The sequence below is a fragment of the Ciconia boyciana genome, chromosome 11, assembly GCF_034638445.1.
Source record: "Ciconia boyciana chromosome 11, ASM3463844v1, whole genome shotgun sequence".
Lineage (NCBI taxonomy): Eukaryota > Metazoa > Chordata > Aves > Ciconiiformes > Ciconiidae > Ciconia > Ciconia boyciana.
This window is the reverse complement of record NC_132944.1, coordinates 19172458-19189835: the sequence shown is the minus strand read 5'-3', so window position 1 is coordinate 19189835 and position 17378 is coordinate 19172458. Positions and strand designations below refer to the sequence as shown.

At 71.1% G+C, this 17378-nt stretch overlaps 3 protein-coding genes across 7 annotated transcripts; 1 reads left to right on the top strand and 2 right to left on the bottom strand.

The window, feature by feature from the left end:
• Positions 1–393: 393 nt before the first annotated feature.
• On the bottom strand, positions 394–4178 carry NDUFAF3 (NADH:ubiquinone oxidoreductase complex assembly factor 3). 3 transcript variants are annotated; one of them, XM_072875551.1, is made up of 5 exons: positions 4031–4178; positions 2369–2561; positions 2199–2265; positions 1756–1856; positions 394–1571 (listed from the first exon to the last, which is right to left on the bottom strand). In XM_072875551.1, the coding sequence occupies exons 2-5, from the start codon at positions 2465–2467 to the stop codon at positions 1476–1478; spliced, it is 363 nt and encodes a 120-aa protein (XP_072731652.1). In that variant the 5' UTR covers positions 2468–2561; positions 4031–4178; the 3' UTR covers positions 394–1475. The 3 variants fall into 3 exon arrangements, with proteins under 3 accessions (XP_072731652.1, XP_072731651.1, XP_072731650.1); XM_072875550.1 differs by lacking the exon at positions 4031–4178 and adding an exon at positions 2969–3056; XM_072875549.1 differs by lacking the exon at positions 4031–4178 and adding an exon at positions 2963–3050.
• A 3243-nt stretch (positions 4179–7421) lies between these two features.
• Positions 7422–12244, top strand: DALRD3 (DALR anticodon binding domain containing 3). Of its 3 annotated transcripts, none has more exons than XM_072875542.1 (13): positions 7422–7703; positions 7803–8092; positions 8167–8447; positions 8703–8761; positions 8860–8982; positions 9321–9391; positions 10035–10093; positions 10457–10539; positions 10639–10762; positions 10875–10933; positions 11046–11159; positions 11383–11451; positions 11679–12244. In XM_072875542.1, exons 1-13 carry the CDS (start codon positions 7437–7439, stop codon positions 11796–11798), a joined length of 1719 nt encoding a protein of 572 aa, XP_072731643.1. In that variant the 5' UTR covers positions 7422–7436; the 3' UTR covers positions 11799–12244. The 3 variants fall into 3 exon arrangements, 2 of the variants coding, with proteins under 2 accessions (XP_072731643.1, XP_072731642.1); XM_072875541.1 differs by having other exon boundaries at positions 8595–8761; XR_012044520.1 differs by lacking the exons at positions 10457–10539; positions 11679–12244 and having other exon boundaries at positions 8595–8761.
• On the bottom strand, positions 12121–17359 carry WDR6 (WD repeat domain 6). The gene is made up of 6 exons (XM_072875534.1): positions 17236–17359; positions 14728–17164; positions 14282–14377; positions 13957–14073; positions 13627–13745; positions 12121–13510 (listed from the first exon to the last, which is right to left on the bottom strand). The coding sequence occupies exons 1-6, from the start codon at positions 17342–17344 to the stop codon at positions 13020–13022; spliced, it is 3369 nt and encodes a 1122-aa protein (XP_072731635.1). The 5' UTR covers positions 17345–17359; the 3' UTR covers positions 12121–13019.
• Between the last annotated feature and the right edge of the window lie 19 nt (positions 17360–17378).

Here is a 17378-nt window from a genome sequence, read left to right as displayed (position 1 = left end):
CAGACACCCGCGCACCCCTGGAACTGCTCTGCAGCTGCTTACCCACACCAGACCCTTGTACCTGTCCCTTCCCATGCTCGGTCCTCACCAATCCGCCCTTCTCCTTCCCTTTGTTTCTTCCCCTAAACATCCCATTCTGTCCCCCACAACCCCCAGATGCTTGTCCCCACGTTGCCCCAGCAGCTGCACCCCCTTGGGCTGGTCGGTGCAGGTGGTGCAGATCACTGACACCAGCTTCACGTACTGTTTGTTTGCCAGAAGGCGTGTGGACAAGGAACTTGGAAGGGCACAACTAAGAGCTCACAGGCTCATAAAGGAGCCGGGGTTTGCGTTTCTGCATGCCTGACCAGTGCAAACTGCCCCTGCACAGCCAGGTTACCTGTGCTTGCAACACCAGGTGCCAAAGGTATTTTATGTGTGTATCAGCTCCCCCAACACATGCAAATGTCACTCCTTCAAAAAAAAAATGGCAATGTCAAATTAGATTTACACATGCTAAAATGAGAGCCTTGAATTACAATGCAATTGTGTCAGTGTCAAACATTCACTAACGCAGCTGGCTCATGAAGCAAAGCTAGCCCACGGTCTGCCTGAAGGCCAGGGACCGCAGCCACGTTCCCCCTCCTTGGGCCCACGGAGGTGGCAGGGTTTGGGGAACGGAGCTGCGATTGGGTACGCGTACCCCCTACCCCATCCCCAGGGGTGGCGTCCACAACCATGAGCCGGTGCAAGATGGGGACACACACGCAGTGACCCCCTCTGTGTCCCCTGCTGGAGCCGAGCCTGCAGGGAGACGGGGTGCAGCACCCAGTGCCGAGCCAGCACCCACCGCAGCCCCAGGCTTCCCAAGGGACACGGGCGCTGTGCGGGGGTGCAATACCCCCCAGGAGAGCCCGGGGCAGGACAGCGCCAGCTGGGACGCACCAGTTGCCGCTGCTGGCCGTGCCCAGGGAGCTGCTGGTGGCCGACCCACAGCCCCCCAAGCACGCAGCCCCCCAAGGGGCGGCAAGCACGCGCAGCCTGACGGTGTGTTACAGCCTCGCTCTGCTGCGCGCTAACCGACACGCAATTGCCTCGCACGTCCAATTTACGTATATTTTCCTTCTGGAGCCCCAAATGTGCCCAGGGGTGTGCAGCTCACCCTGCCAGCCTCCACCCCGCCTCAGGGCAATGGCTTCCTGCTGCCAAGGCAGAGCAGCAGGGCTGCGGGCGCGGTGCTGCCGGCAACGCTCGGGCCTCGCGCCGTGCCCCGCAGCCCCCAGCCCAGCACTGGGCAAGGCGGCCGGGAAGCCAGGGACTTCGGGGCAGAGCTGAGTCCATGCATTTCACAACACCCTCCTGCGTGCAGAGAGCCACCACCCAGCCACAGCCGGGCTCCGACAGTTCAGTCCAAAGCGTTTCTCCACCTGGAGTGGTGAGGTTGGAGGCTCCAGGCAGGGAAGAGGAAGAGCTGCTCAGTCCGTGGCAGGCAGCGCCTATATCCCCATGTAGGTGCCCCGTGGAGGGATGAGCCCAGCAGCTGCCACACGCTTTTCACTTGTTAGGAAGTTGAAGGTTGCGCACGCATTTGGCTGTGAGACAGAAAAGGGAGTGAAGCCCCAGGTCTCGGGCAGGAGATGCAGCCCTTCCCCATGGGGCACACAACCCTCTCCCTCCTGCCCGTCCTCGGGCAGGCAGAGGCCTGGGGAGGACTCCCAGTGGCCACCACCCTCCCCTTCACTGGAGTGCTGCCTGCGCACGCCCCTCCCTCCTCACCGTGTCCTGCACCTCCACAGCGATCCCGCACTCCCGCATCTGCTTCAGCACGGTGGGGTGGAGCCGCTCCACCCTGTCTCCTGTGCCCAGCACCAGGATCTCTGCAACCAGGACACGACCGCAGGCAAGGGTGGGCAGGGCTGCACTCGGGCTGCCATGGCCCCGACCTGCCCTCCCTGCAGGGACCAGCAGCCCCACAGGACCCCTACAGGAGCCCAAATGAGGGGGGAGCCAGCCCTGCTGTGCCCCTCCAGCTGCTGTGGCAGAGCAGAAGGATGCCAGAGAGCAGCCCCTTCCCCCAAAATGCCGGCAGGGCACTGTGGGGTGGGCTGGGGAAGAGCTGTGCTGGCCCCAAGGGGCAACCGGACGCCGGCAGCCCGGCACAGCTCAGGAGCCAGCTCGGTCAGGCTGTGACAGCGCAGGGCCCCAGCCGCCCCACCTACCTATCTGGGGCTCCAGCAGCCGGAATAGCGACAGACTCTCATGCGAGATGTCCCTGTAGGAGCCAACCTGCGGGGACACCGAGGGCACTGAGCGGGGCAGACCCCCCGGGGCGCTCGCCCACAGCCTGGGTGGGGGCCAAGCAGCCCCCGCCCCACCGGCGGGCACTCACGTTCCACTGGAGGATGGCGCGGGGCAGGATGGCGCAGGGCCCCACCACCAGGTCCCCGCTGATGGTGAAGCCGCGGCTGGTGTAGCCCTCGATGAACATGGTGCTGGGGGACTCCGGCTCCAGCACCGTTACCCGCGTCCGCTGGTAGAGCTCGTCGTCCGCCGGTGTGAGGCGGTGAGCCCGGCACGGCACGCTGTGGGGACGGGGAGCGGCTCGGACACGTGGGGCCCACGGCGAGCCCCACGGCCACCCCACAGCTACCTGCCGGCAGCCCCACAGCGATCCCTACAGCCGCCCCACGGCCAGCCCATAGCTACCCGCCGGCAGCTCCACAGCGAGCCCCACGGCCAGCCCCACGGCCACCCCATAGCTACCCGCCGGCAGCTCCACAGCCAGCCCCACGGCCAGCCCCACGGACACCCCACAGCTACCCGCCGGCAGCTCCACAGCGAGCCCCACAGCCGCCCCACGGGCACATCCCACAGCTACCCCCCGCCAGGCCCACGGCCGCCGCCCCTAGGTCCACACAGCCATCTCCCCCGCCCAGCGCCGGGGTGACAGCCATGGCCCCGGTGCCGGTGCCGGTGCCCGTACCCGTACCCGCCCGCGGCCCGCCGTGCCGCCGGGCCCAGCAGCCGCAGCGCCGCCACCGCCATGGCCGCGCCGCCACCGGAAGCGCAGAGCGGCCCCGCCCCCCGGCCGCGCCCCGCCCCGCCCCGCTCGCGCCCCCTGGCGGCCGCCGCCGGCGCCGCTGACCGGGCTGGGACAGCGGCACCGGGGGCGGGGGCGGGAGCGGGGCCGGCCCGGGCTCCCCCGGGGCTCCCACCTCCTGCCGGGGGGGGCGGCGGGAGGGACACACCCACCCCCACCACCCCCTCCCCGGGCCCGGGCCCGCCCCGACCTGGCGCGCCCGGGGCGGGCTGCGGCCGGCGCCGGAGCGAAACCGAAAGCGGCGGCGGGGCGGGGAGCGGCACGGCGGGTGCGGGGCGCCGAGAGTACCGCGGGCTGCGCTGCCCCGGCCCTGCCCCGGCGGCGCGGGGGGCGTCCCGCCCGGGGCGCCCCGATCCCCGCCGTAACGGGAGGGCCGCGGACCGGCCCGGGCTGCTGCGCCGGAGGCTGCGGGGCCGGAGGTGAGAGGGGAGCGGGCGGCTCCCGGTCCCGGGTCCCCGCCACCCCGCGGGGCGGCCGGGCCGGGCGGCGGGAGGGAGCGGGACCGGGGCTCGGCTGCGCTCCCGTCCCGCATCCGCGGGGCGGGCGCCCGGCTGGCCCCGCGCCCGGCCCCCGGCCCCCGGCCTGGCCCCGCCGGTGCCCCGGGGCCGCCCCGGGCTCGGCACGGCTCCCCGGCCGCCCTGCTGCGCCCCCCCCGGCCCGGCTCTGCCCGGACCCTGCGGCCCCGGCACGGTGTGCCCCGCTGCGGGGCGGCTGCTGCCAGCCGGGGCTGAGCCCCCCCGGACCGCCGCCGCGCGTTCCCTGCCCCGGGCGCCGCGGGCTGCCGGGCTCCTCTTCCCCCTCTCCTCCGCGCCGCACTCGGTGGGGCCGGTGGCAGCGGGTGGCAGGGGCCTGGGGGGCTCAGGCGGGTGCCCTGGGGCTGGGGACCCACGTCCCCCCACCCTGTGCCACCCACCCGGGGCCAGCCAGAGCCCCGACACCGCGGGGGGTTACCGGGAAGCTCCCCGGCGTCGGCCACGGGACCTTTCCCGCCACCGTGCCGTGCCGTGCCGGGGTGGGGCGGGGAGGCGTCGGGAATGCCCAGCACCCCGCGGACGGGCACCCTCGGTCAACGGCAGGGTGCCGGGTGCCCCTTGGCGAGCACCGCGTGAGCACCGCGTGCAGCCGGTGGGGTTCCCCGCACGGTTTCACTTCCCTCGTGGCGGGTGCCCGAGGGCCGGGGCCGGGCGGCAGAGCGCGGGAGGCGCTGGCAGCGGCGGCGGCCGGGCCGGGCCGGGCCCTACCGGGCCGGGCCGTGCCGCCGGCGGGCGCAGGTGCCGGGGCGGGTGCCCTCCCTCGGGGACGGCTCGGGTTTCCGGGCCCCGCCGGGGGCTGCCGGGCTGGCACCAGATGCTCCAGCCCCACCGGGGCTTTGTTCGGAGCTGTTTCCTTTTGGCTCGGCCGCGCCGCCCTCCCCTTGGCACCCGGCCCACGGTGCGGGGGGGGGGGGGGGGCCACGGTGCGGGGGGAGCCCGCGGCACAACCCCGGCCTCTGCCGGCACCCCTGGCCGCAACCGGCCCGGCTGCCGCTCCCACGCAGCTCCTCCGCCCCGGTCCCTGGCGGTAAGTTGCCCTCTCCCCCCCTCGGCCAGCCGGCCGCCCCGGAGTCGGGGTGGCGTGGCGGTGGCCCCCGTGCCCGTCCCTCCGCGGCGCCGGTGCGGGCAACGGAATCCCAAAAGCAGCTGTCCCCGCTGCGCCCAGCTGCCCTGGGGTTTCGTTACCCGCGCTCCCGCCCCCGCTTCGCCCCACGCGTCCCCCACCCCGCTGCCCGCCGCCGCCCCACGCCAGGCCGGGCACCGGGCGAGAGCCGCTTGCCCCGCTCCAACCCCTCCGTGGGGCCGGGGCAGCGCGTGGGGGCCACGCTGGCAGAATGGGGGTGTCGGGGTGGGGGATCACCGGTGCCCAGCCTCGCGGCTCAGCCCCCAGCGCCGGAGCTGGGGCCTCTCCGGCAGTCTCATGCCCCTGACGGCTAAAAATAGCAGCTCGCTTCCTGGGGACTAACCGCCGGGGTGAGCGTGCCGAGTGGCGGCCCGGGCTGCTGGCCACAGCGTGGATGTAGTCACCTGCGCCGGGGCAGCACAGGTCATGAGATGCTGCGTGAGCTTCCTGCTGCCGCCGGCCCACGCCAGGCTCTCGGTGGCCCCCCACGGCCCCCCAGTGCCGGCAGGGGTGAGCGGTGCCCGGGCAGGATCTGTCCCCTGGAGAGAGACGGCTTTGGAATGACACGATCACTCCCGCTGAGCGGGCAGCCAGAGAGCCATCGGGGATGTCGTGTCTGTCCAAAGCTCTTTCGGCGCCTCCGAGAGCCACCCCCCAGGCCGCCATGCTGCCAGGCCTCACGTGGGCTGCATGTGGGGACCCCCAGCGCTCGGGATGGGGACGCATCCAGCCTGGACCCCACCCCGAGCAGCGACACAAGATCCGAATGTGGTCCCAGCCCGTGCCGGTGTGTCCCCCCCGGCCGGCCGGGCAGGGGTCCCGGGTGGCTCCTGCCCTGCGGACAGTCAGCAGTTGGTCTGGTGTGAGCAGCGATTCTCAGATCACCTCTTGGCTGTGGGTGGTGCAGGGAGCACCCCACCGCGGCACGGCCCCGCGCTGCCGGGGGGGGACACACGCAGCCGCCCCCCCAGCCGGGGGACACGTCCCCACTCCTGCCCTGGGCCTGTGGGTTCACGCTGGCCGTGGGCTGCAGCCCCGGGGCTTCAGAGCTGCCCGTGGAGCCCCAAAACGAGTCGCTGCGTTCCCGGCGGAGCCCACGCAACCGGCCACGCTGCCAGGATCTGCCCTCGCCCCGGCCCCCCCGCGCGCACAAGCCCAGGAGGAACCGGTTTGGGCCCTGCGGGCAGAGCGGCCCCCTCCTTCCCCGGCCTCGTGGGGAGCGCAGGAAGGGAAGGGCAGGGAGGGAAGTCCCCAGCTCCCCGGGGACACGTGCTCCCTGCTGCCGCAGCGGGGGGTTCGGCGCTTCCTGGGTACCCGCTCCCCACCGAGCAGGCTCGGTGGCACAGGGCTGGGGGCGTGCTGGGCCCTTGTCCCTGTCCCCAGATCAGAGCTGGCTTCGACAGCAGCCCCGCAGGGGAGCAATAGCCCCCGCTGCCTGCCCGCACGGTTCAGGAAGCCGTGCAGCGGCGCGGGCCCTCCGCTCTTGCAAATCTGCACTCGAGACGCCACCGCCGTGGAGGAGCTCAGCTCTGCAGATGTAATCAAGACCGCGATGGCGCGATCTAATCGTTTCCACCTCCCTCCTCCCAGGGCTGATGGGCGGGACACTTTGCTAATGCGCTGGGCAGCAGGGCAGCTCCTGGCATCCATCCTTCCCGCTGGGGCCAGCGGAGCAGCCGGAGCAGCCGGAGCTGGGGCAGCGAGCAGGCTCAGAGGAGGGCACGGCAGGGCGTGCAGCCATAGCTGCTCATTGCCCTTCGCTGCGCAGAGCCCAGCTGCAGTGGCGAACTGCACCTTGCAGGTGCCGATGATGCTCCTCGACCGTCTTGTCGCACCCCTGGCCAAGCCGTGGGGACCTCGCGGGTGGCGAGGCTGAACTGGCAAGCCTGGGTCTGCCAGTCACGCTGTGCCCGCAGCCAGGGCCTGCCTTACACCCTCTGGTCCAGCCAAAACCACCGGCCCGCCACTGCCCAGGGCTGCCAAACCTGCTCCCAGGGCCCCTCGCTGCCCCGCAGCCCCCAGCAGCCCGGGGACAGCCTGGGCCTTGCAGCTGGGCTCTGCCATGCCGGCGGCTCGGCTGCCCTTACAGCCCCGGGCAGCCCGTTCCCTCCGCAGTGGCGGCGGCCGCCTGGGCCTGTCTAACCCCGGCACAGCCTCTGGCGCTCCGGCTTCCGCTCGGTTGCCGGTGGTTTCGGTTCTGGCCCCCCCACCCAGTGCCTGGGGACAGGCAGGAGCAGCCCTGAAGGGGCCGGGGACCTGTGCCCCGTCCTCTCCGGGCTGGAGCCGCCCCTGGTCCCCAGCCCAGGGGTGTGGGGGAGCCCCAGCAGCCTGCACTCGGCCCTGCCGGCGATGGCCCCGTGGCCTCCCCTCGGGGTGCCACCACTGGCCCTGCCGCGGCCCGGCCACGCTGGGGTGAGACTGTGCGGGGGCCTGCGAGGGGCTGGGGCGGAGGGTGGCGGTGTCTGGGCACGCACCCCCGCCGGCCCCTGGCCCCGGCCGCTTCTCCCCGGCCCGCCGAGCGCCGCCGCGCTCCCCTGGCGCCGGGCACCCCGGCCCGCCACTCCCATCATGGCGGCCCTGCGCTGCCAGCCACGCACATCATGGCGGCCCCGCGCCCGTTACCCCAAGATGGCCGCCCTGCCCCGTCCGACCCGCCCGCGCCCAAGATGGCCGCCCGGGAGCGCTGCGCGCCGCGCCCAAGATGGCGGCCGCCCACCGCCTGCGAGAACCCGGGAGGGCGAGCGGGCCGGTGATGTCACTTCCGGTCCGCACCGGCGGAAGCGGCGGCCGGGCGCCCATGGAGACGGGCGAGAGCCGGCCGGGGGTGGCGGCGACGCTGCAGGCGCTGAACGGGGCGCTGGGGCGGCCCGCCGCGCTCTGGGTGAAGGAGAGCGGCGCCCGCAACCTGCGGCACCGGGACTTCCTGGCGCCGCGGGCCGCGCTGAGCGCCGCCTTCCCCGGGGGGCAGGTAGGCCGCGGCTGGGGGCGGGGCCAGCGCGGAGGGGGCGGGGCCTGCGCCAGGCCACGTGCGGGCAGGGGCCTGACTCCTCGCCTTCTCGCCCCGCAGGTGCCTCCTGACGTCGTGGCGGGCGTGACGTCATTGGGAGGCCCAGGGGTGCTGGCGGTGCGGGGCTGCCAGGAGACGCCGGCGGGGCTGGCCGTGCAGGTGCGGCGCCCCGAGGCCTTCCGGCGCCTGCTGGGGCCCCTGCCCGCCCCGGCCCCGGCCCCGGCCCCGGCCCCGGCGGGGTGGGCCGTGCTGCACTGCCCGGCCCTGCGCGGCCCTGCCGCCCTGCGGCCCCGCCACCTCCGCCCCCTCCTGCTGGCCGACCACCTGGCCCAGCTGCTGCGCGCCCAGGGGTGAGTGCCGTGCCTCGCCCCCGCCCCGCCGCCCGGCCCCGAGCTGCCAGCGCCCGCCTCTCCCTCTCCCGCAGGGTCGGCGTCCGCCTGGTGCCTGCCCTCGCCGAGGAGGGGAGCCGGGAGGTCCTGCGGCAGCTCCGCGTCGACTGGCCCTCCGGCTCCGGTGGTTCGGCCCTCCCCGACGCCGTCGCGGCCTTGAAGCGAGCGCTCGGCCGGTCCCCCTGCAGCACAGCCTGTGAGCAGGGGCCGGGCGCAGCCGCGCTGCCTGAGGATGCCATCTGTAAAGTGCACTTGAGGAGCTTCGTGGAGCAGCAGGGCTTGGCGGGCTATGACCCCAATCTAGATGTCCTTCTCGGTGAGCCTCAGGTGTCCAGCAGCTCTAGTGTGACAGCGGGGGGGCGAACGGCTGCAAACAGGACCATTTTCTTTTTTTCCAATTGTTTTTACAGAAAATAAGGGGGGGTTTAGATCCAAATTGCCTTCTCCTCTTACTGCCCTTCAGTCTGGTTTGAGCCAGAAGCACAGGCAGCCTGGTGCAGACCTGACGGTGCAGGATGGCGGGGGATGGCCAACCCTCGTGTCCTGCTCTCAATGTCCTTCCTGCTTTCAGTGACGGAGGGGAAGCTGCGGTCCCTGGCTGAGCTGCAGCAAGCCGTTCTGCAGTGCACGGTGAGTAACCCTGCAGCGCTGCCTGCCTCTCGCTTTCCAGATGTCGTTCCCTTCTGTCACGCGATAGCATTTGAGCTCCCTGCTGTGCTCTGCCGCAGGCTGGAGGCCAGGGGAGCTGCTGCAGCATCGTGCATGTGGTGAGCTGCGAGGAAGAATTCCAGCAGCAGCAGCTGGATCTGCTCTGGCGGATTTTGGATCCAGGAGCCCACACAGCTTTGCAGGTGAGGAACCTCCGACCCTCCTCACTGTGGCCCCCAGCATCCTTGTGCTCAGCCAGCCTCCTTCGATCCCCGCAGCGAATGCTGAGGCCCAGCCTTGTCCCCGTGTGAGGCTTCCCTTTCCCTCGGCGACCCCTCCCTGCTCCTGCGCAGGTGGTGGAGCAGCCTCTCTGCCCTCGGGATTTCAGCGCTAAAGAAGGAGGGGCAGGAGAAGACTGCAGGGACACAGCTAGAACAGAGCTGGTTTTAGCCCGGTTCTCCTGCACTGCATTTTGGTGCATCTCCTGCACTGGAGCTTCCCAGTCTTTGACCCCAGCCCCGGCCTCTCCTCTCTCTTTCAGAAACACCTTGTCTGTGGGCCGGTGAAGGTGACAAACCCCTCATCGCCCATCAGGGCAGACCAGTACTTCCAGTAAGTTGTTGTGTAGCAAGGCACCTGCTCCGCTGCTCGCCTGCCAAGGCTCCCTGTGCTCTGCCCGGCCCCGTGGGCACCCAGGCAGGCACGCTGCAGCGCTGAGCGAGCTGGTGGCGCACGGAAAGTTCTGTGCAGTCCCTTCATTCTGCTTTTCCATGGCCTCAGGGCTGTTTTGAGAGGACTGGAGGTGCAGAATGGAGGCCACAGGGCCCTCCCCAGTCCCAGTGGCCTCCTCCAGCAGCGCTGCTTCTGGTCCTCTCAGTGCTGCCAGGGCCCTGCCGGGAGGAAAGGCAGCGGCAGGAGCTGGGTGCCACAGTGGCGCAGGGTGGTATCTCCCTGCCTTCATGCATTAGCAGACGGCCCTGGCGCGGGGGTGGCCCTTTCTCACCCAAAAGGCAGAGCTTGTGCCTGGTGCAGCAGCTTCCTTGCGGCCCTCTCCAGGCAGCGGCACAAGGGGCTGGCCGTGGTGTGGCTGTCCCTGCCCGGCTCCTGGAGGTTTTGTACGGCTTTTGCTTGGCTGGGTCGCTGCTGCTGCAGCTGGGATGCCCCGAGCAGCCCAAGGGCTGGGGGAGCCCTGGGGCGCTCTCTGGGGCCAGCTCAGCCCAGGGGTGGTGGCTGTGAGTGTCTGTGTTCCTCCCAGGCTCCGAAAGCGCCAGATGTACAAAGCCTCCGTGATGAAGTACGGGGAGCTTGCGCAAGGTGAGGGTTTGCTTTGTGGCTCTACACGGATGCTGCTTCATCCCCATCGCTGCTGCTCCCATGAGTCTCCCCTCCTGTCACCTCTGTGTCTGCAGCCAGCGGGGCTCTCCCCCGCACGGTGCTCCCTCTCCCCTCCGCCATGGAGCCAGGTGCTGACCTTGCTTGGGGGAAGGCGTCTAAATGCCACGCGAGGCACTGGCACAGAGCAGCACCTGCAGATGGGGGCCAGGGCTGGGGAAGTATGGTGGTCCCCAGCTTCCACCGAGCCCCTTGGCCCCAGGGGAGGTTCGTGCCTGGGCGCTGGGGGTGACATGGCATGGGAATGGGGTGAGTTGTGCGTGATACCATCTGCGTTCTCCGCAGATGAGGCCTGGACTGAGGTGATCGATACCCTCACAGTGGCTGCTGTCAGGTTTGAGATGCTGAGCACTGCTCACCGCAGTCAGGTAGGACAGCGGTTGCACAGAGCCGGGCAGGCAAGCTGTGGGAATAGTGGAGCGGCTCTGTGCTGAGCAGCCTGGACTGCGACTTCTCCCTGCCCTCAGATCACCCTGGACCTGGAGGACGGCAGCATCTCCACGAAGGGAACCAAGAGCGGCGCCTTTGTGATGTACAACTGTGCGCGGCTGGCCACGCTCTTCGACACCTACCAGCGGGCTGTGGAGCAGGGTGAGCACCAGCCCCGCAACCCTCCTCTAACAACTACTCCTGGGCTGTTCCTCACCCCTGGAGGCACAGGGGCTTCTCCGGCCACAACAACAGTCTCCCACCTCCTTTTCAGGCACGTACCCACCTCTGCCACCAGCGTCAGAACTGAACTTCTCCTGCCTCCGGGAAGAGGCGAGTGCGAGAAGGGGAATGCGGGGACCTGCGTGCTCTCAGCTCCAGTGATGGATGCTGCTGGCGCACGGGGATCTGGCCCTCTCCAACACACATAATAATCCTTTCACAGGGCGAATGGCTCCTGCTCTTCAACTATCTCCTGCCCTTCCCTGAAGTCCTGCAGCAGGCAGCACAGCTGCCCACACCCACCAAGGGGATCCGGATCACAGCCAACACAGAGACAGTAAGTGCCACGTGCTGTAGCACCCATGGGTGCTGCTCCAACAGTCCCAGCCCAGGGCAAAGCTACATGCCGGCAGGGTGCTGCCCACTGGTGAGCAACACAGGAGTGGTGCCGAGGGAAGAGACTGCAACACCCCTGGGGCTGCTCCTGCTGTGCTTGGGGTGGGGAAGGGCCCAAGAGCGGCCAGACTCTGCCGTGCCAGCAGAAGCTCTCTGTCTTGCAGGTGTGCAAGTTCCTGATCCAGCTCAGCATGGATTTCAGCTCCTACTACAACCGGGTCCACGTCCTGGGGGTGAGTCAGATGTCCCTGGCCTGCAGGCTTGCGGCCCTGCTGTCCTTCCCGGGGCTGGACTGCAGCTGTGGGGCAGCCGTGTGGGGAATGGGCTCCGGGGTGCCAGCAGCGTGATGCAGCCCCACACCAGCCCCTCAAGGACGCGTACACAGGATGCAGAGGCAGCACTGCCTCTGTTGAGGGACAATATGGCCACCAGCCCCAAGTCACTGCCTTTCTCCCCACAGGAGCCGTTCCCTCACCTCTTTGACCAGATGTTTGCCCGCCTCCGGCTGCTGGGAGCAGTGAGGGATGTGTTCCACAGCGCGCTGGCAACTCTGCACCTCCCTCCTCTCAGCCAGATCTGAGCCACCGCTGAAGAGCCGTGCTACGGTGTGATGGCACCAGGACAACGTGCCACGAGAGGAAGGACAGGGCCCGTCCTCCCTGGCAGGGCGAGGGGCTGCCTGATGGTCAGGCAGGGAGTCAGGGCACACCTCAGCCCCACACGGGCGCTTTCCCTCCTGCTGCCACATTTTGAGGGTTTGGCTACGTGCACCCCGTGGCTGTGGCCAGCGTGGTAGGTGGGTGCGCTCGCCACATCCACACCAGCAGAAAGGAGGATGCCTGTGGCACCCTGCGAGCTGTGCTGGCGAGCACAGGGGACACAAAGCCAGGCACCAACCTCGCTTCCCTCCAAGCCGTTTATTGAAGGTTGCTCCATGCTGGCAAGGAGATCCCGAGGCTCAAGGCTCCTGTTGGGCCCTGGGCCAGGCCCCAATACCGGGGTCCAATACACTTGTTGCTGGACAAACGCTGTGTGTGTCTGACCCCCAACAGAGCACCTTGCCCCACGCAGGGCTGGGGCCACGTGCAGCTGTTTGTCCTTCCCTGCGCTCCGATTGTGCTGGGTCCTGCTGCTGCGCAGGAACAACCCACTCGGCTTGAGGCAGCACCGAAGGGCTGCTCTGAGGGGGGGGGTGGCTGGGCCCAGGCTCGCACAGCCCGTGTGGGCTGCTGCCCCTCACCCTGCGGGGTGCTGCCGCGGAGGATCAGTGTCCCCACTCATTTCAGCACAGTCCCCAGCATGGCAGGGTCAGGGCTGTGGCACTGGGCCACGTCCTAGGGAGCACGAGGCTGCAGCCTGCCGTGTGCCGCACCAGCACCTGACCCGTCTTGGCCTTCTGCTGCCCTGAAGCTCCAGGGCCAGGCACAGCGCTCGGCGCCTTCCCGAGCAGGTTCCTCTCTGAGTCCAGGGCTGGAAAGTCTGGACATGGGTGCCTCACACCTCGGGGAGGAGGAACTTCTCCTGGGCAGGGTGGGCTGACGACCCCACTCCTGCTTTACTGCCTGGGAAGCCGCAGGCTTGTCCAGAAGGGGTCACATCTGCCCTCTCCCCTGAGACCACCAGCCTTCAGCACCCCAGACGTGGCTGCGCTGTCCCCGAAGGAGCCAAGCACACCCGTCCCTTCAAGAGGGGACACACCAGCACGCAGGCTGGGACAGACGCTGTGGCGATGGGCAGCGCACAAGAGCAGGGTGCCCTCCCCGGGCCGGTGGGGAGCGGGGTGTGCCGCACACTTGCCCTGTTACTGGGGAGCCTCCGGTGGAGGGAGCTCGGGGGGGGCCACGCCATGCAGCATCTCCAGGCCCTGCCCGCAGAGCACGCAGTAGTACCGCAGCTCCCCCCCGGCCTCCGCCACCTCCCAGCAGTCCAGCTCGGCCAGGTCGGGCACGTGGAAGAAGGTGGTGCTGACCACGTCCAGCCCGCCCGGGCCCCGGTGCCACAGCGTCAGGCGCTGGTCCACAGAGGCAGAGAGCAGCAGGTCCGGCCGCAGCACCCGGATCCCCGTCACGTGGGCGGCGTGGGCGCAAAGCCTGGCCGTCCGCTCCAGGATGCGCAGGCGGGTCCCCGCTGCGGCCTCGTCCCCGTCCAGGGCCACCTCCAGCAGGCAGACGTGGATGGAGCCGTCATCGCTGCCGCTGGCCACCAGGTACTGTCCCTCCGGCGTCTTGCGGACGTGGAGGCTGTTCACACCACAGCTGTGGGCCACGACGGTGAGCAGCGGGGCGCCCAGGGCTGGGAAAACAGGCTTGGTCAGGAGAGAGAAGCTCACCTTGGCTGGAAGCAGCAGAGGAGCCACCAGTGTGGCCTCCCTCGGGAGGCAGAGCAGAGCCACCGGCAGCTCCACCCACCCAGGGGCTGCATCTCTCCCTCCTCTTGGTGCAGGGCATCCGTCGCATCTGCGATGGGGCTGGTGATGTCCCAGAAGGCGACGCTGCCGTCAGTGGCTGCGCTGCACAGGAGGTGCCTCCTAGAAGGGAGGTGTTGAGGGAGCCTCCGGCCGCAGCCCTGTGACAGGCAGCCCCGAGGGTCCCCACCAAATTCCGGGGAAGCGGCAGAACAGTCCCTGCAGACCGATTTCTCCTTTCCCTCCACCCGCCGAGCTGCCGGCTGCCATCCCTGCGAGGACGAACGCTTGTCCCCAGAGCCCCGGTGGTTGCAGCACAGCATTCGGGGCTCACCTCTCCTCTCCTGCCTGCGTGTGCAGGAAAGCCTCCACCTTCAGCACGCAGCGCTGGTGGTGAAACGACTCCGCCACCAGCACCAGCTTCCGGGCAGCCTCCAGCAGCCCAAAGACCCTGCGTTGGAGCAGAGGGCAGTCGGCCACAGGAGAAGGGTCTCCCGGCGCCTCTGCCCCCGCTTCCCACCATGCGCCATCCTGCTCCTGGCTCAGGGCCGGCCACGTCCACAGCAGCAGCCTCCCCCATGGAGCCTGCTCTGCTCCCGTCCCCTGCTGCTAGCCCCAGCTCCGTTCTCCCTGCCAAGCCCCATGGCAGAGCTCCTCACCGGACCGATCCATCGCTGCAGGCAGCAGCCAGGAACTTCCAGGGTGTCGGCAGCTGCTCGGAGCTGGTCCCGGGCACGACTGAGAGGGACATGTACCTGCAGCAAACACGCAACACTCACCTATGCCTCGGTGACACCTGCGGCCCTGGGGAGGCGGGTGGCCCAGCAGAGCAGCCCGAGCGCAGCGTGGGACGCAGCTTTGAGCACTCAGAGGAGGCAGGAGGAAAGACCGAGCCTTTCCCTAACCCCAAAAGCCCCTCGAGGCCCAGCTGCTGGGCACAGGACACCAGGAACGTGCGCCTGAAGCCTCTGCCCCAGCTCCCTCTGCTTCGGCTAAGCCCACAGCCATGCAGAGTGGGTGTCCCAGTGGAGGCCAGCGCAGGTCCCAGTGCCCTCCCGGACCGCAGTCACCGCTAACCCTGCCTCGGGAGGTCCCCGAGCATCACCTCGTCTCCGGGTCCATCTTCACGAGCTTGTGCCTGTGCTTCTTCCGCTCCCAGTGCTCATCCAGCCGGTGGGAGGCCACATGGACGACCTGGCAGGTCACGGCGCTCTTGGAGGCTGGGTCCCCAGCACACAGCAGCCGGTAGCACTCCATCTGTGCCCGGCCGCCCGCAGAGAAGAGCAGGGCGGACAAGCCCTCATCGCTGGGTCCTGCGGGGCTGGCCAGTGCCAGCGCCCTCACGCTGGAGATGTGGTCGCTGAGCTGGGCGAGGGGCACGGCCGCCCGGGAGCGCTCACTGAGAGCCAGGACACAGGCCGTGGTGTCCTCGCTGCCGGTGACGAGGATGTTGAGGGCGGCGTGGCCGGGCACCTCCACCGCCCCCAGGTGCCGCACGCAGGCGATCTCCCGCCCGTGCAGGGACGCCAGGAGCACCTGCTGCTCGCGGGGCTCGGCCTCGCAGCGGTACAGCATCACGTCCCCGGACTTAACGAAGGCGAAGGCCTCAGCCGAGGGGCTGCTGCAGTAGCTCCAGGAGCGGTGCCCCCCACCGCAGGGGATGCAGTGGAGGTTCTCGCCGGTCCTGCTGCTCCACACCACAAAGTTGTCAGCGTGAAAGCCCAGCACGAGCAGGTCCCCATCCGGGGTGAAGCGCAGCTCCTCGATCCACTGCAGCCTTTTGCAGGGCCTGTGCTTCCGCAGGACCTCCAGCTGCTGGCCCTGCAGGCGGAGCTGGCGGTAGCAGCCGTCCCGACCCGTGCTGTAAATGTAGCCCCCGTGGCAGGTCACCGAGGTAACCCCCGTCTTCCCGTGGAGCCCAAAGAGCACGGACAGCGGGGCCTCAAGGGGAAGAGCCCCTTTGCGCGACAAGCAAGAGGGTTCCGACTCGCTGCCGGAGTCCTCGCCGACTGGGTTGGTGCCGCCATCAGCGATGCCCGTGCTTTCCACGGCCAGCCCCGGGGAGCTGCTGCAAGGGAAGAGGAGGAGGGAGCCCCGGCGGTCCCCGCAGACCAGAAGCCCTCCCTGGGGCAGGAAGGCCGCGCAGGTGTGCCAGCGCTGCTTGCAGGGGGGCAGCAGGTAGCGTCCCCTCAGCTGCACCCGGGGTGCCTGCCCGGGGCGGTGGGCGACGTCCAGCCAGAGCATCTCCCCGTCGGGCCCGGAGGCCAGGAGGGCGGCGGCGGCGGCAGCGTCGGGGGCCAGCCCGGGGCAGGGGGCCCAGCCCAGCCCGCGCACGGCCCCCTCGAACAGCCTCAGCCCGGCGGCGGCCCCGGGGCGGCCCAGGGCGAAGAGGAGGAGGTGCCCATCGCCGCTGGCCAGGGCGCAGAGCGCCTCGGCCGCGCCGGGCAGGGGGACGGCCGCCAGCACCCCGCGGGGCCCGGCGGCGGCGGCGGGGGACAGCACCGGCACCCAGCGCCCCGCCGCCGCCTCGTACGCCGCCAGCCCGCCCGCCTCGCCCAGCGCCAGCACCCGCCGCGGCCCCGCCAGCAGCACGGCCCGCGGCCGCCCCGGGGCCCCCAGCGCCGCCGCCGCCGCCGGCGGGGCCGGGGCCGCGTCCGGAGCCGCCCGCCGGGGCCGCCAGAGCCGGACGCCGCCGTCGTCGCCGCCCGTGGCGAGGCAGGCGCCGGCGGGGCGCAGGGCCAGGGCGCGCAGGGCCCCGCGGTGCCCGCGCCGCGCCCGCCGCACGCCGCCGCCGCCGCCCCACTCCAGGCAGGCGCCGTCCTCCCCGGCGCTGACCGGGCGCGGCCCCCGCAGCGCGACGGCGGCCACCCGCGCCCCGTGGCCGTAGCACACCAGCAGGCAGGAGTCCTCCCCGTCCCCGCCCAGCTCGCCCACGGCCCAGAGCCGCACGCTGCGGTCCTCGGAGGCGGAGGCCAGCAGCCCCCGCGGCGCCGCGTAGCAGAGCGCCAGCACCGCGCCCCGGTGCCCCAGCAGCCGCCGCCGCGGGCCCGCCGCCGCCGCCGCCCGCCACACCACCACGGGCCCCGCCGCCGTGCCGGCCGCCAGCGCCAGCCGCGCCCAGCCCGTCCCCGCCAGCGCGGCGCAGCGCAGCGCCCCGGCCCCGCCGCAGCTCGCCCGCCGCAGCCAGCGCCCGCCGCCCCGCCACTCGTAGAGCGCCACGGCCCCGCCGCCCAGCGCCAGCGCCAGCCGCCCGCCCGCCGCCCACCGCGCCTCCCACACCCGCGCCCCCAGCTCCCGCGCCGCCCCGCCGCCGCACGCCGCCAGCCGCGCCCCGCCGCCCGGCCCGCCGCGCCGCACCGCCAGCACCGCCAGCCAGCGCCCGCCGAAGGCCGCCACCCGCACCACCGCCCCGCCGGCGGGGCCGGGGCCGGGCTCGGCCCGCAGCCCCTGCACGCTGGCCTCACGCAGCACGCTCCGCCGGCCCGCCGCCGCCGCCGGCCCGCCGCCGCTCAGCCGGAACGCCGCCACCTCCGGGCCCGTGCCTGCGAGACACCGCGTCAGCTGCCGCCGGCCCCGGCCCCGGCGCCCGCCCCGGCCCCGGCCCCGCGCTCACCGGCCAGCAGCACGTCCCCCGCGAACTCCAGCGCCGTCACCGGCGCCACCAGCGCCACCGACTCCATCTTGGCGGCGCCGCCGCCGCCACCGCCCCGCCCGCCGCTCATTGGCCGGGCCCCGCGCGCCGCCGCTCCTCCCGCC

What these genes read in the sequence shown, in the direction of transcription:
- DALRD3 (XM_072875541.1), top strand. Translation starts at nt 7,437, where the DNA reads ATGGCGGCCGCCCACCGCCTGCGAGAACCCGGGAGGGCGAGCGGGCCG. An exon ending in GTACGGGGAGCTTGCGCAAG is followed by an intron (nt 10,094 to 10,456) that starts GTGAGGGTTTGC and finishes CGTTCTCCGCAG; the next exon opens with ATGAGGCCTGGACTGAGGTG. An exon ending in CCAGCGGGCTGTGGAGCAGG is followed by an intron (nt 10,763 to 10,874) that starts GTGAGCACCAGC and finishes CCTCCTTTTCAG; the next exon opens with GCACGTACCCACCTCTGCCA.
- WDR6 (XM_072875534.1), bottom strand. Translation starts at nt 17,344, where the DNA reads ATGAGCGGCGGGCGGGGCGGTGGCGGCGGCGGCGCCGCCAAGATGGAG. An exon ending in AAGATGGACCCGGAGACGAG is followed by an intron (nt 14,378 to 14,727) that starts GTGATGCTCGGG and finishes TGTTTGCTGCAG; the next exon opens with GTACATGTCCCTCTCAGTCG. An exon ending in TGCAGCGATGGATCGGTCCG is followed by an intron (nt 14,074 to 14,281) that starts GTGAGGAGCTCT and finishes GCTCCAACGCAG; the next exon opens with GGTCTTTGGGCTGCTGGAGG.
- NDUFAF3 (XM_072875549.1), bottom strand. Translation starts at nt 3,024, where the DNA reads ATGGCGGTGGCGGCGCTGCGGCTGCTGGGCCCGGCGGCACGGCGGGCC. An exon ending in GCGCCATCCTCCAGTGGAAC is followed by an intron (nt 2,266 to 2,368) that starts GTGAGTGCCCGC and finishes GTGTCCCCGCAG; the next exon opens with GTTGGCTCCTACAGGGACAT. An exon ending in CTGTGGAGGTGCAGGACACG is followed by an intron (nt 1,572 to 1,755) that starts GTGAGGAGGGAG and finishes TCTGTCTCACAG; the next exon opens with CCAAATGCGTGCGCAACCTT.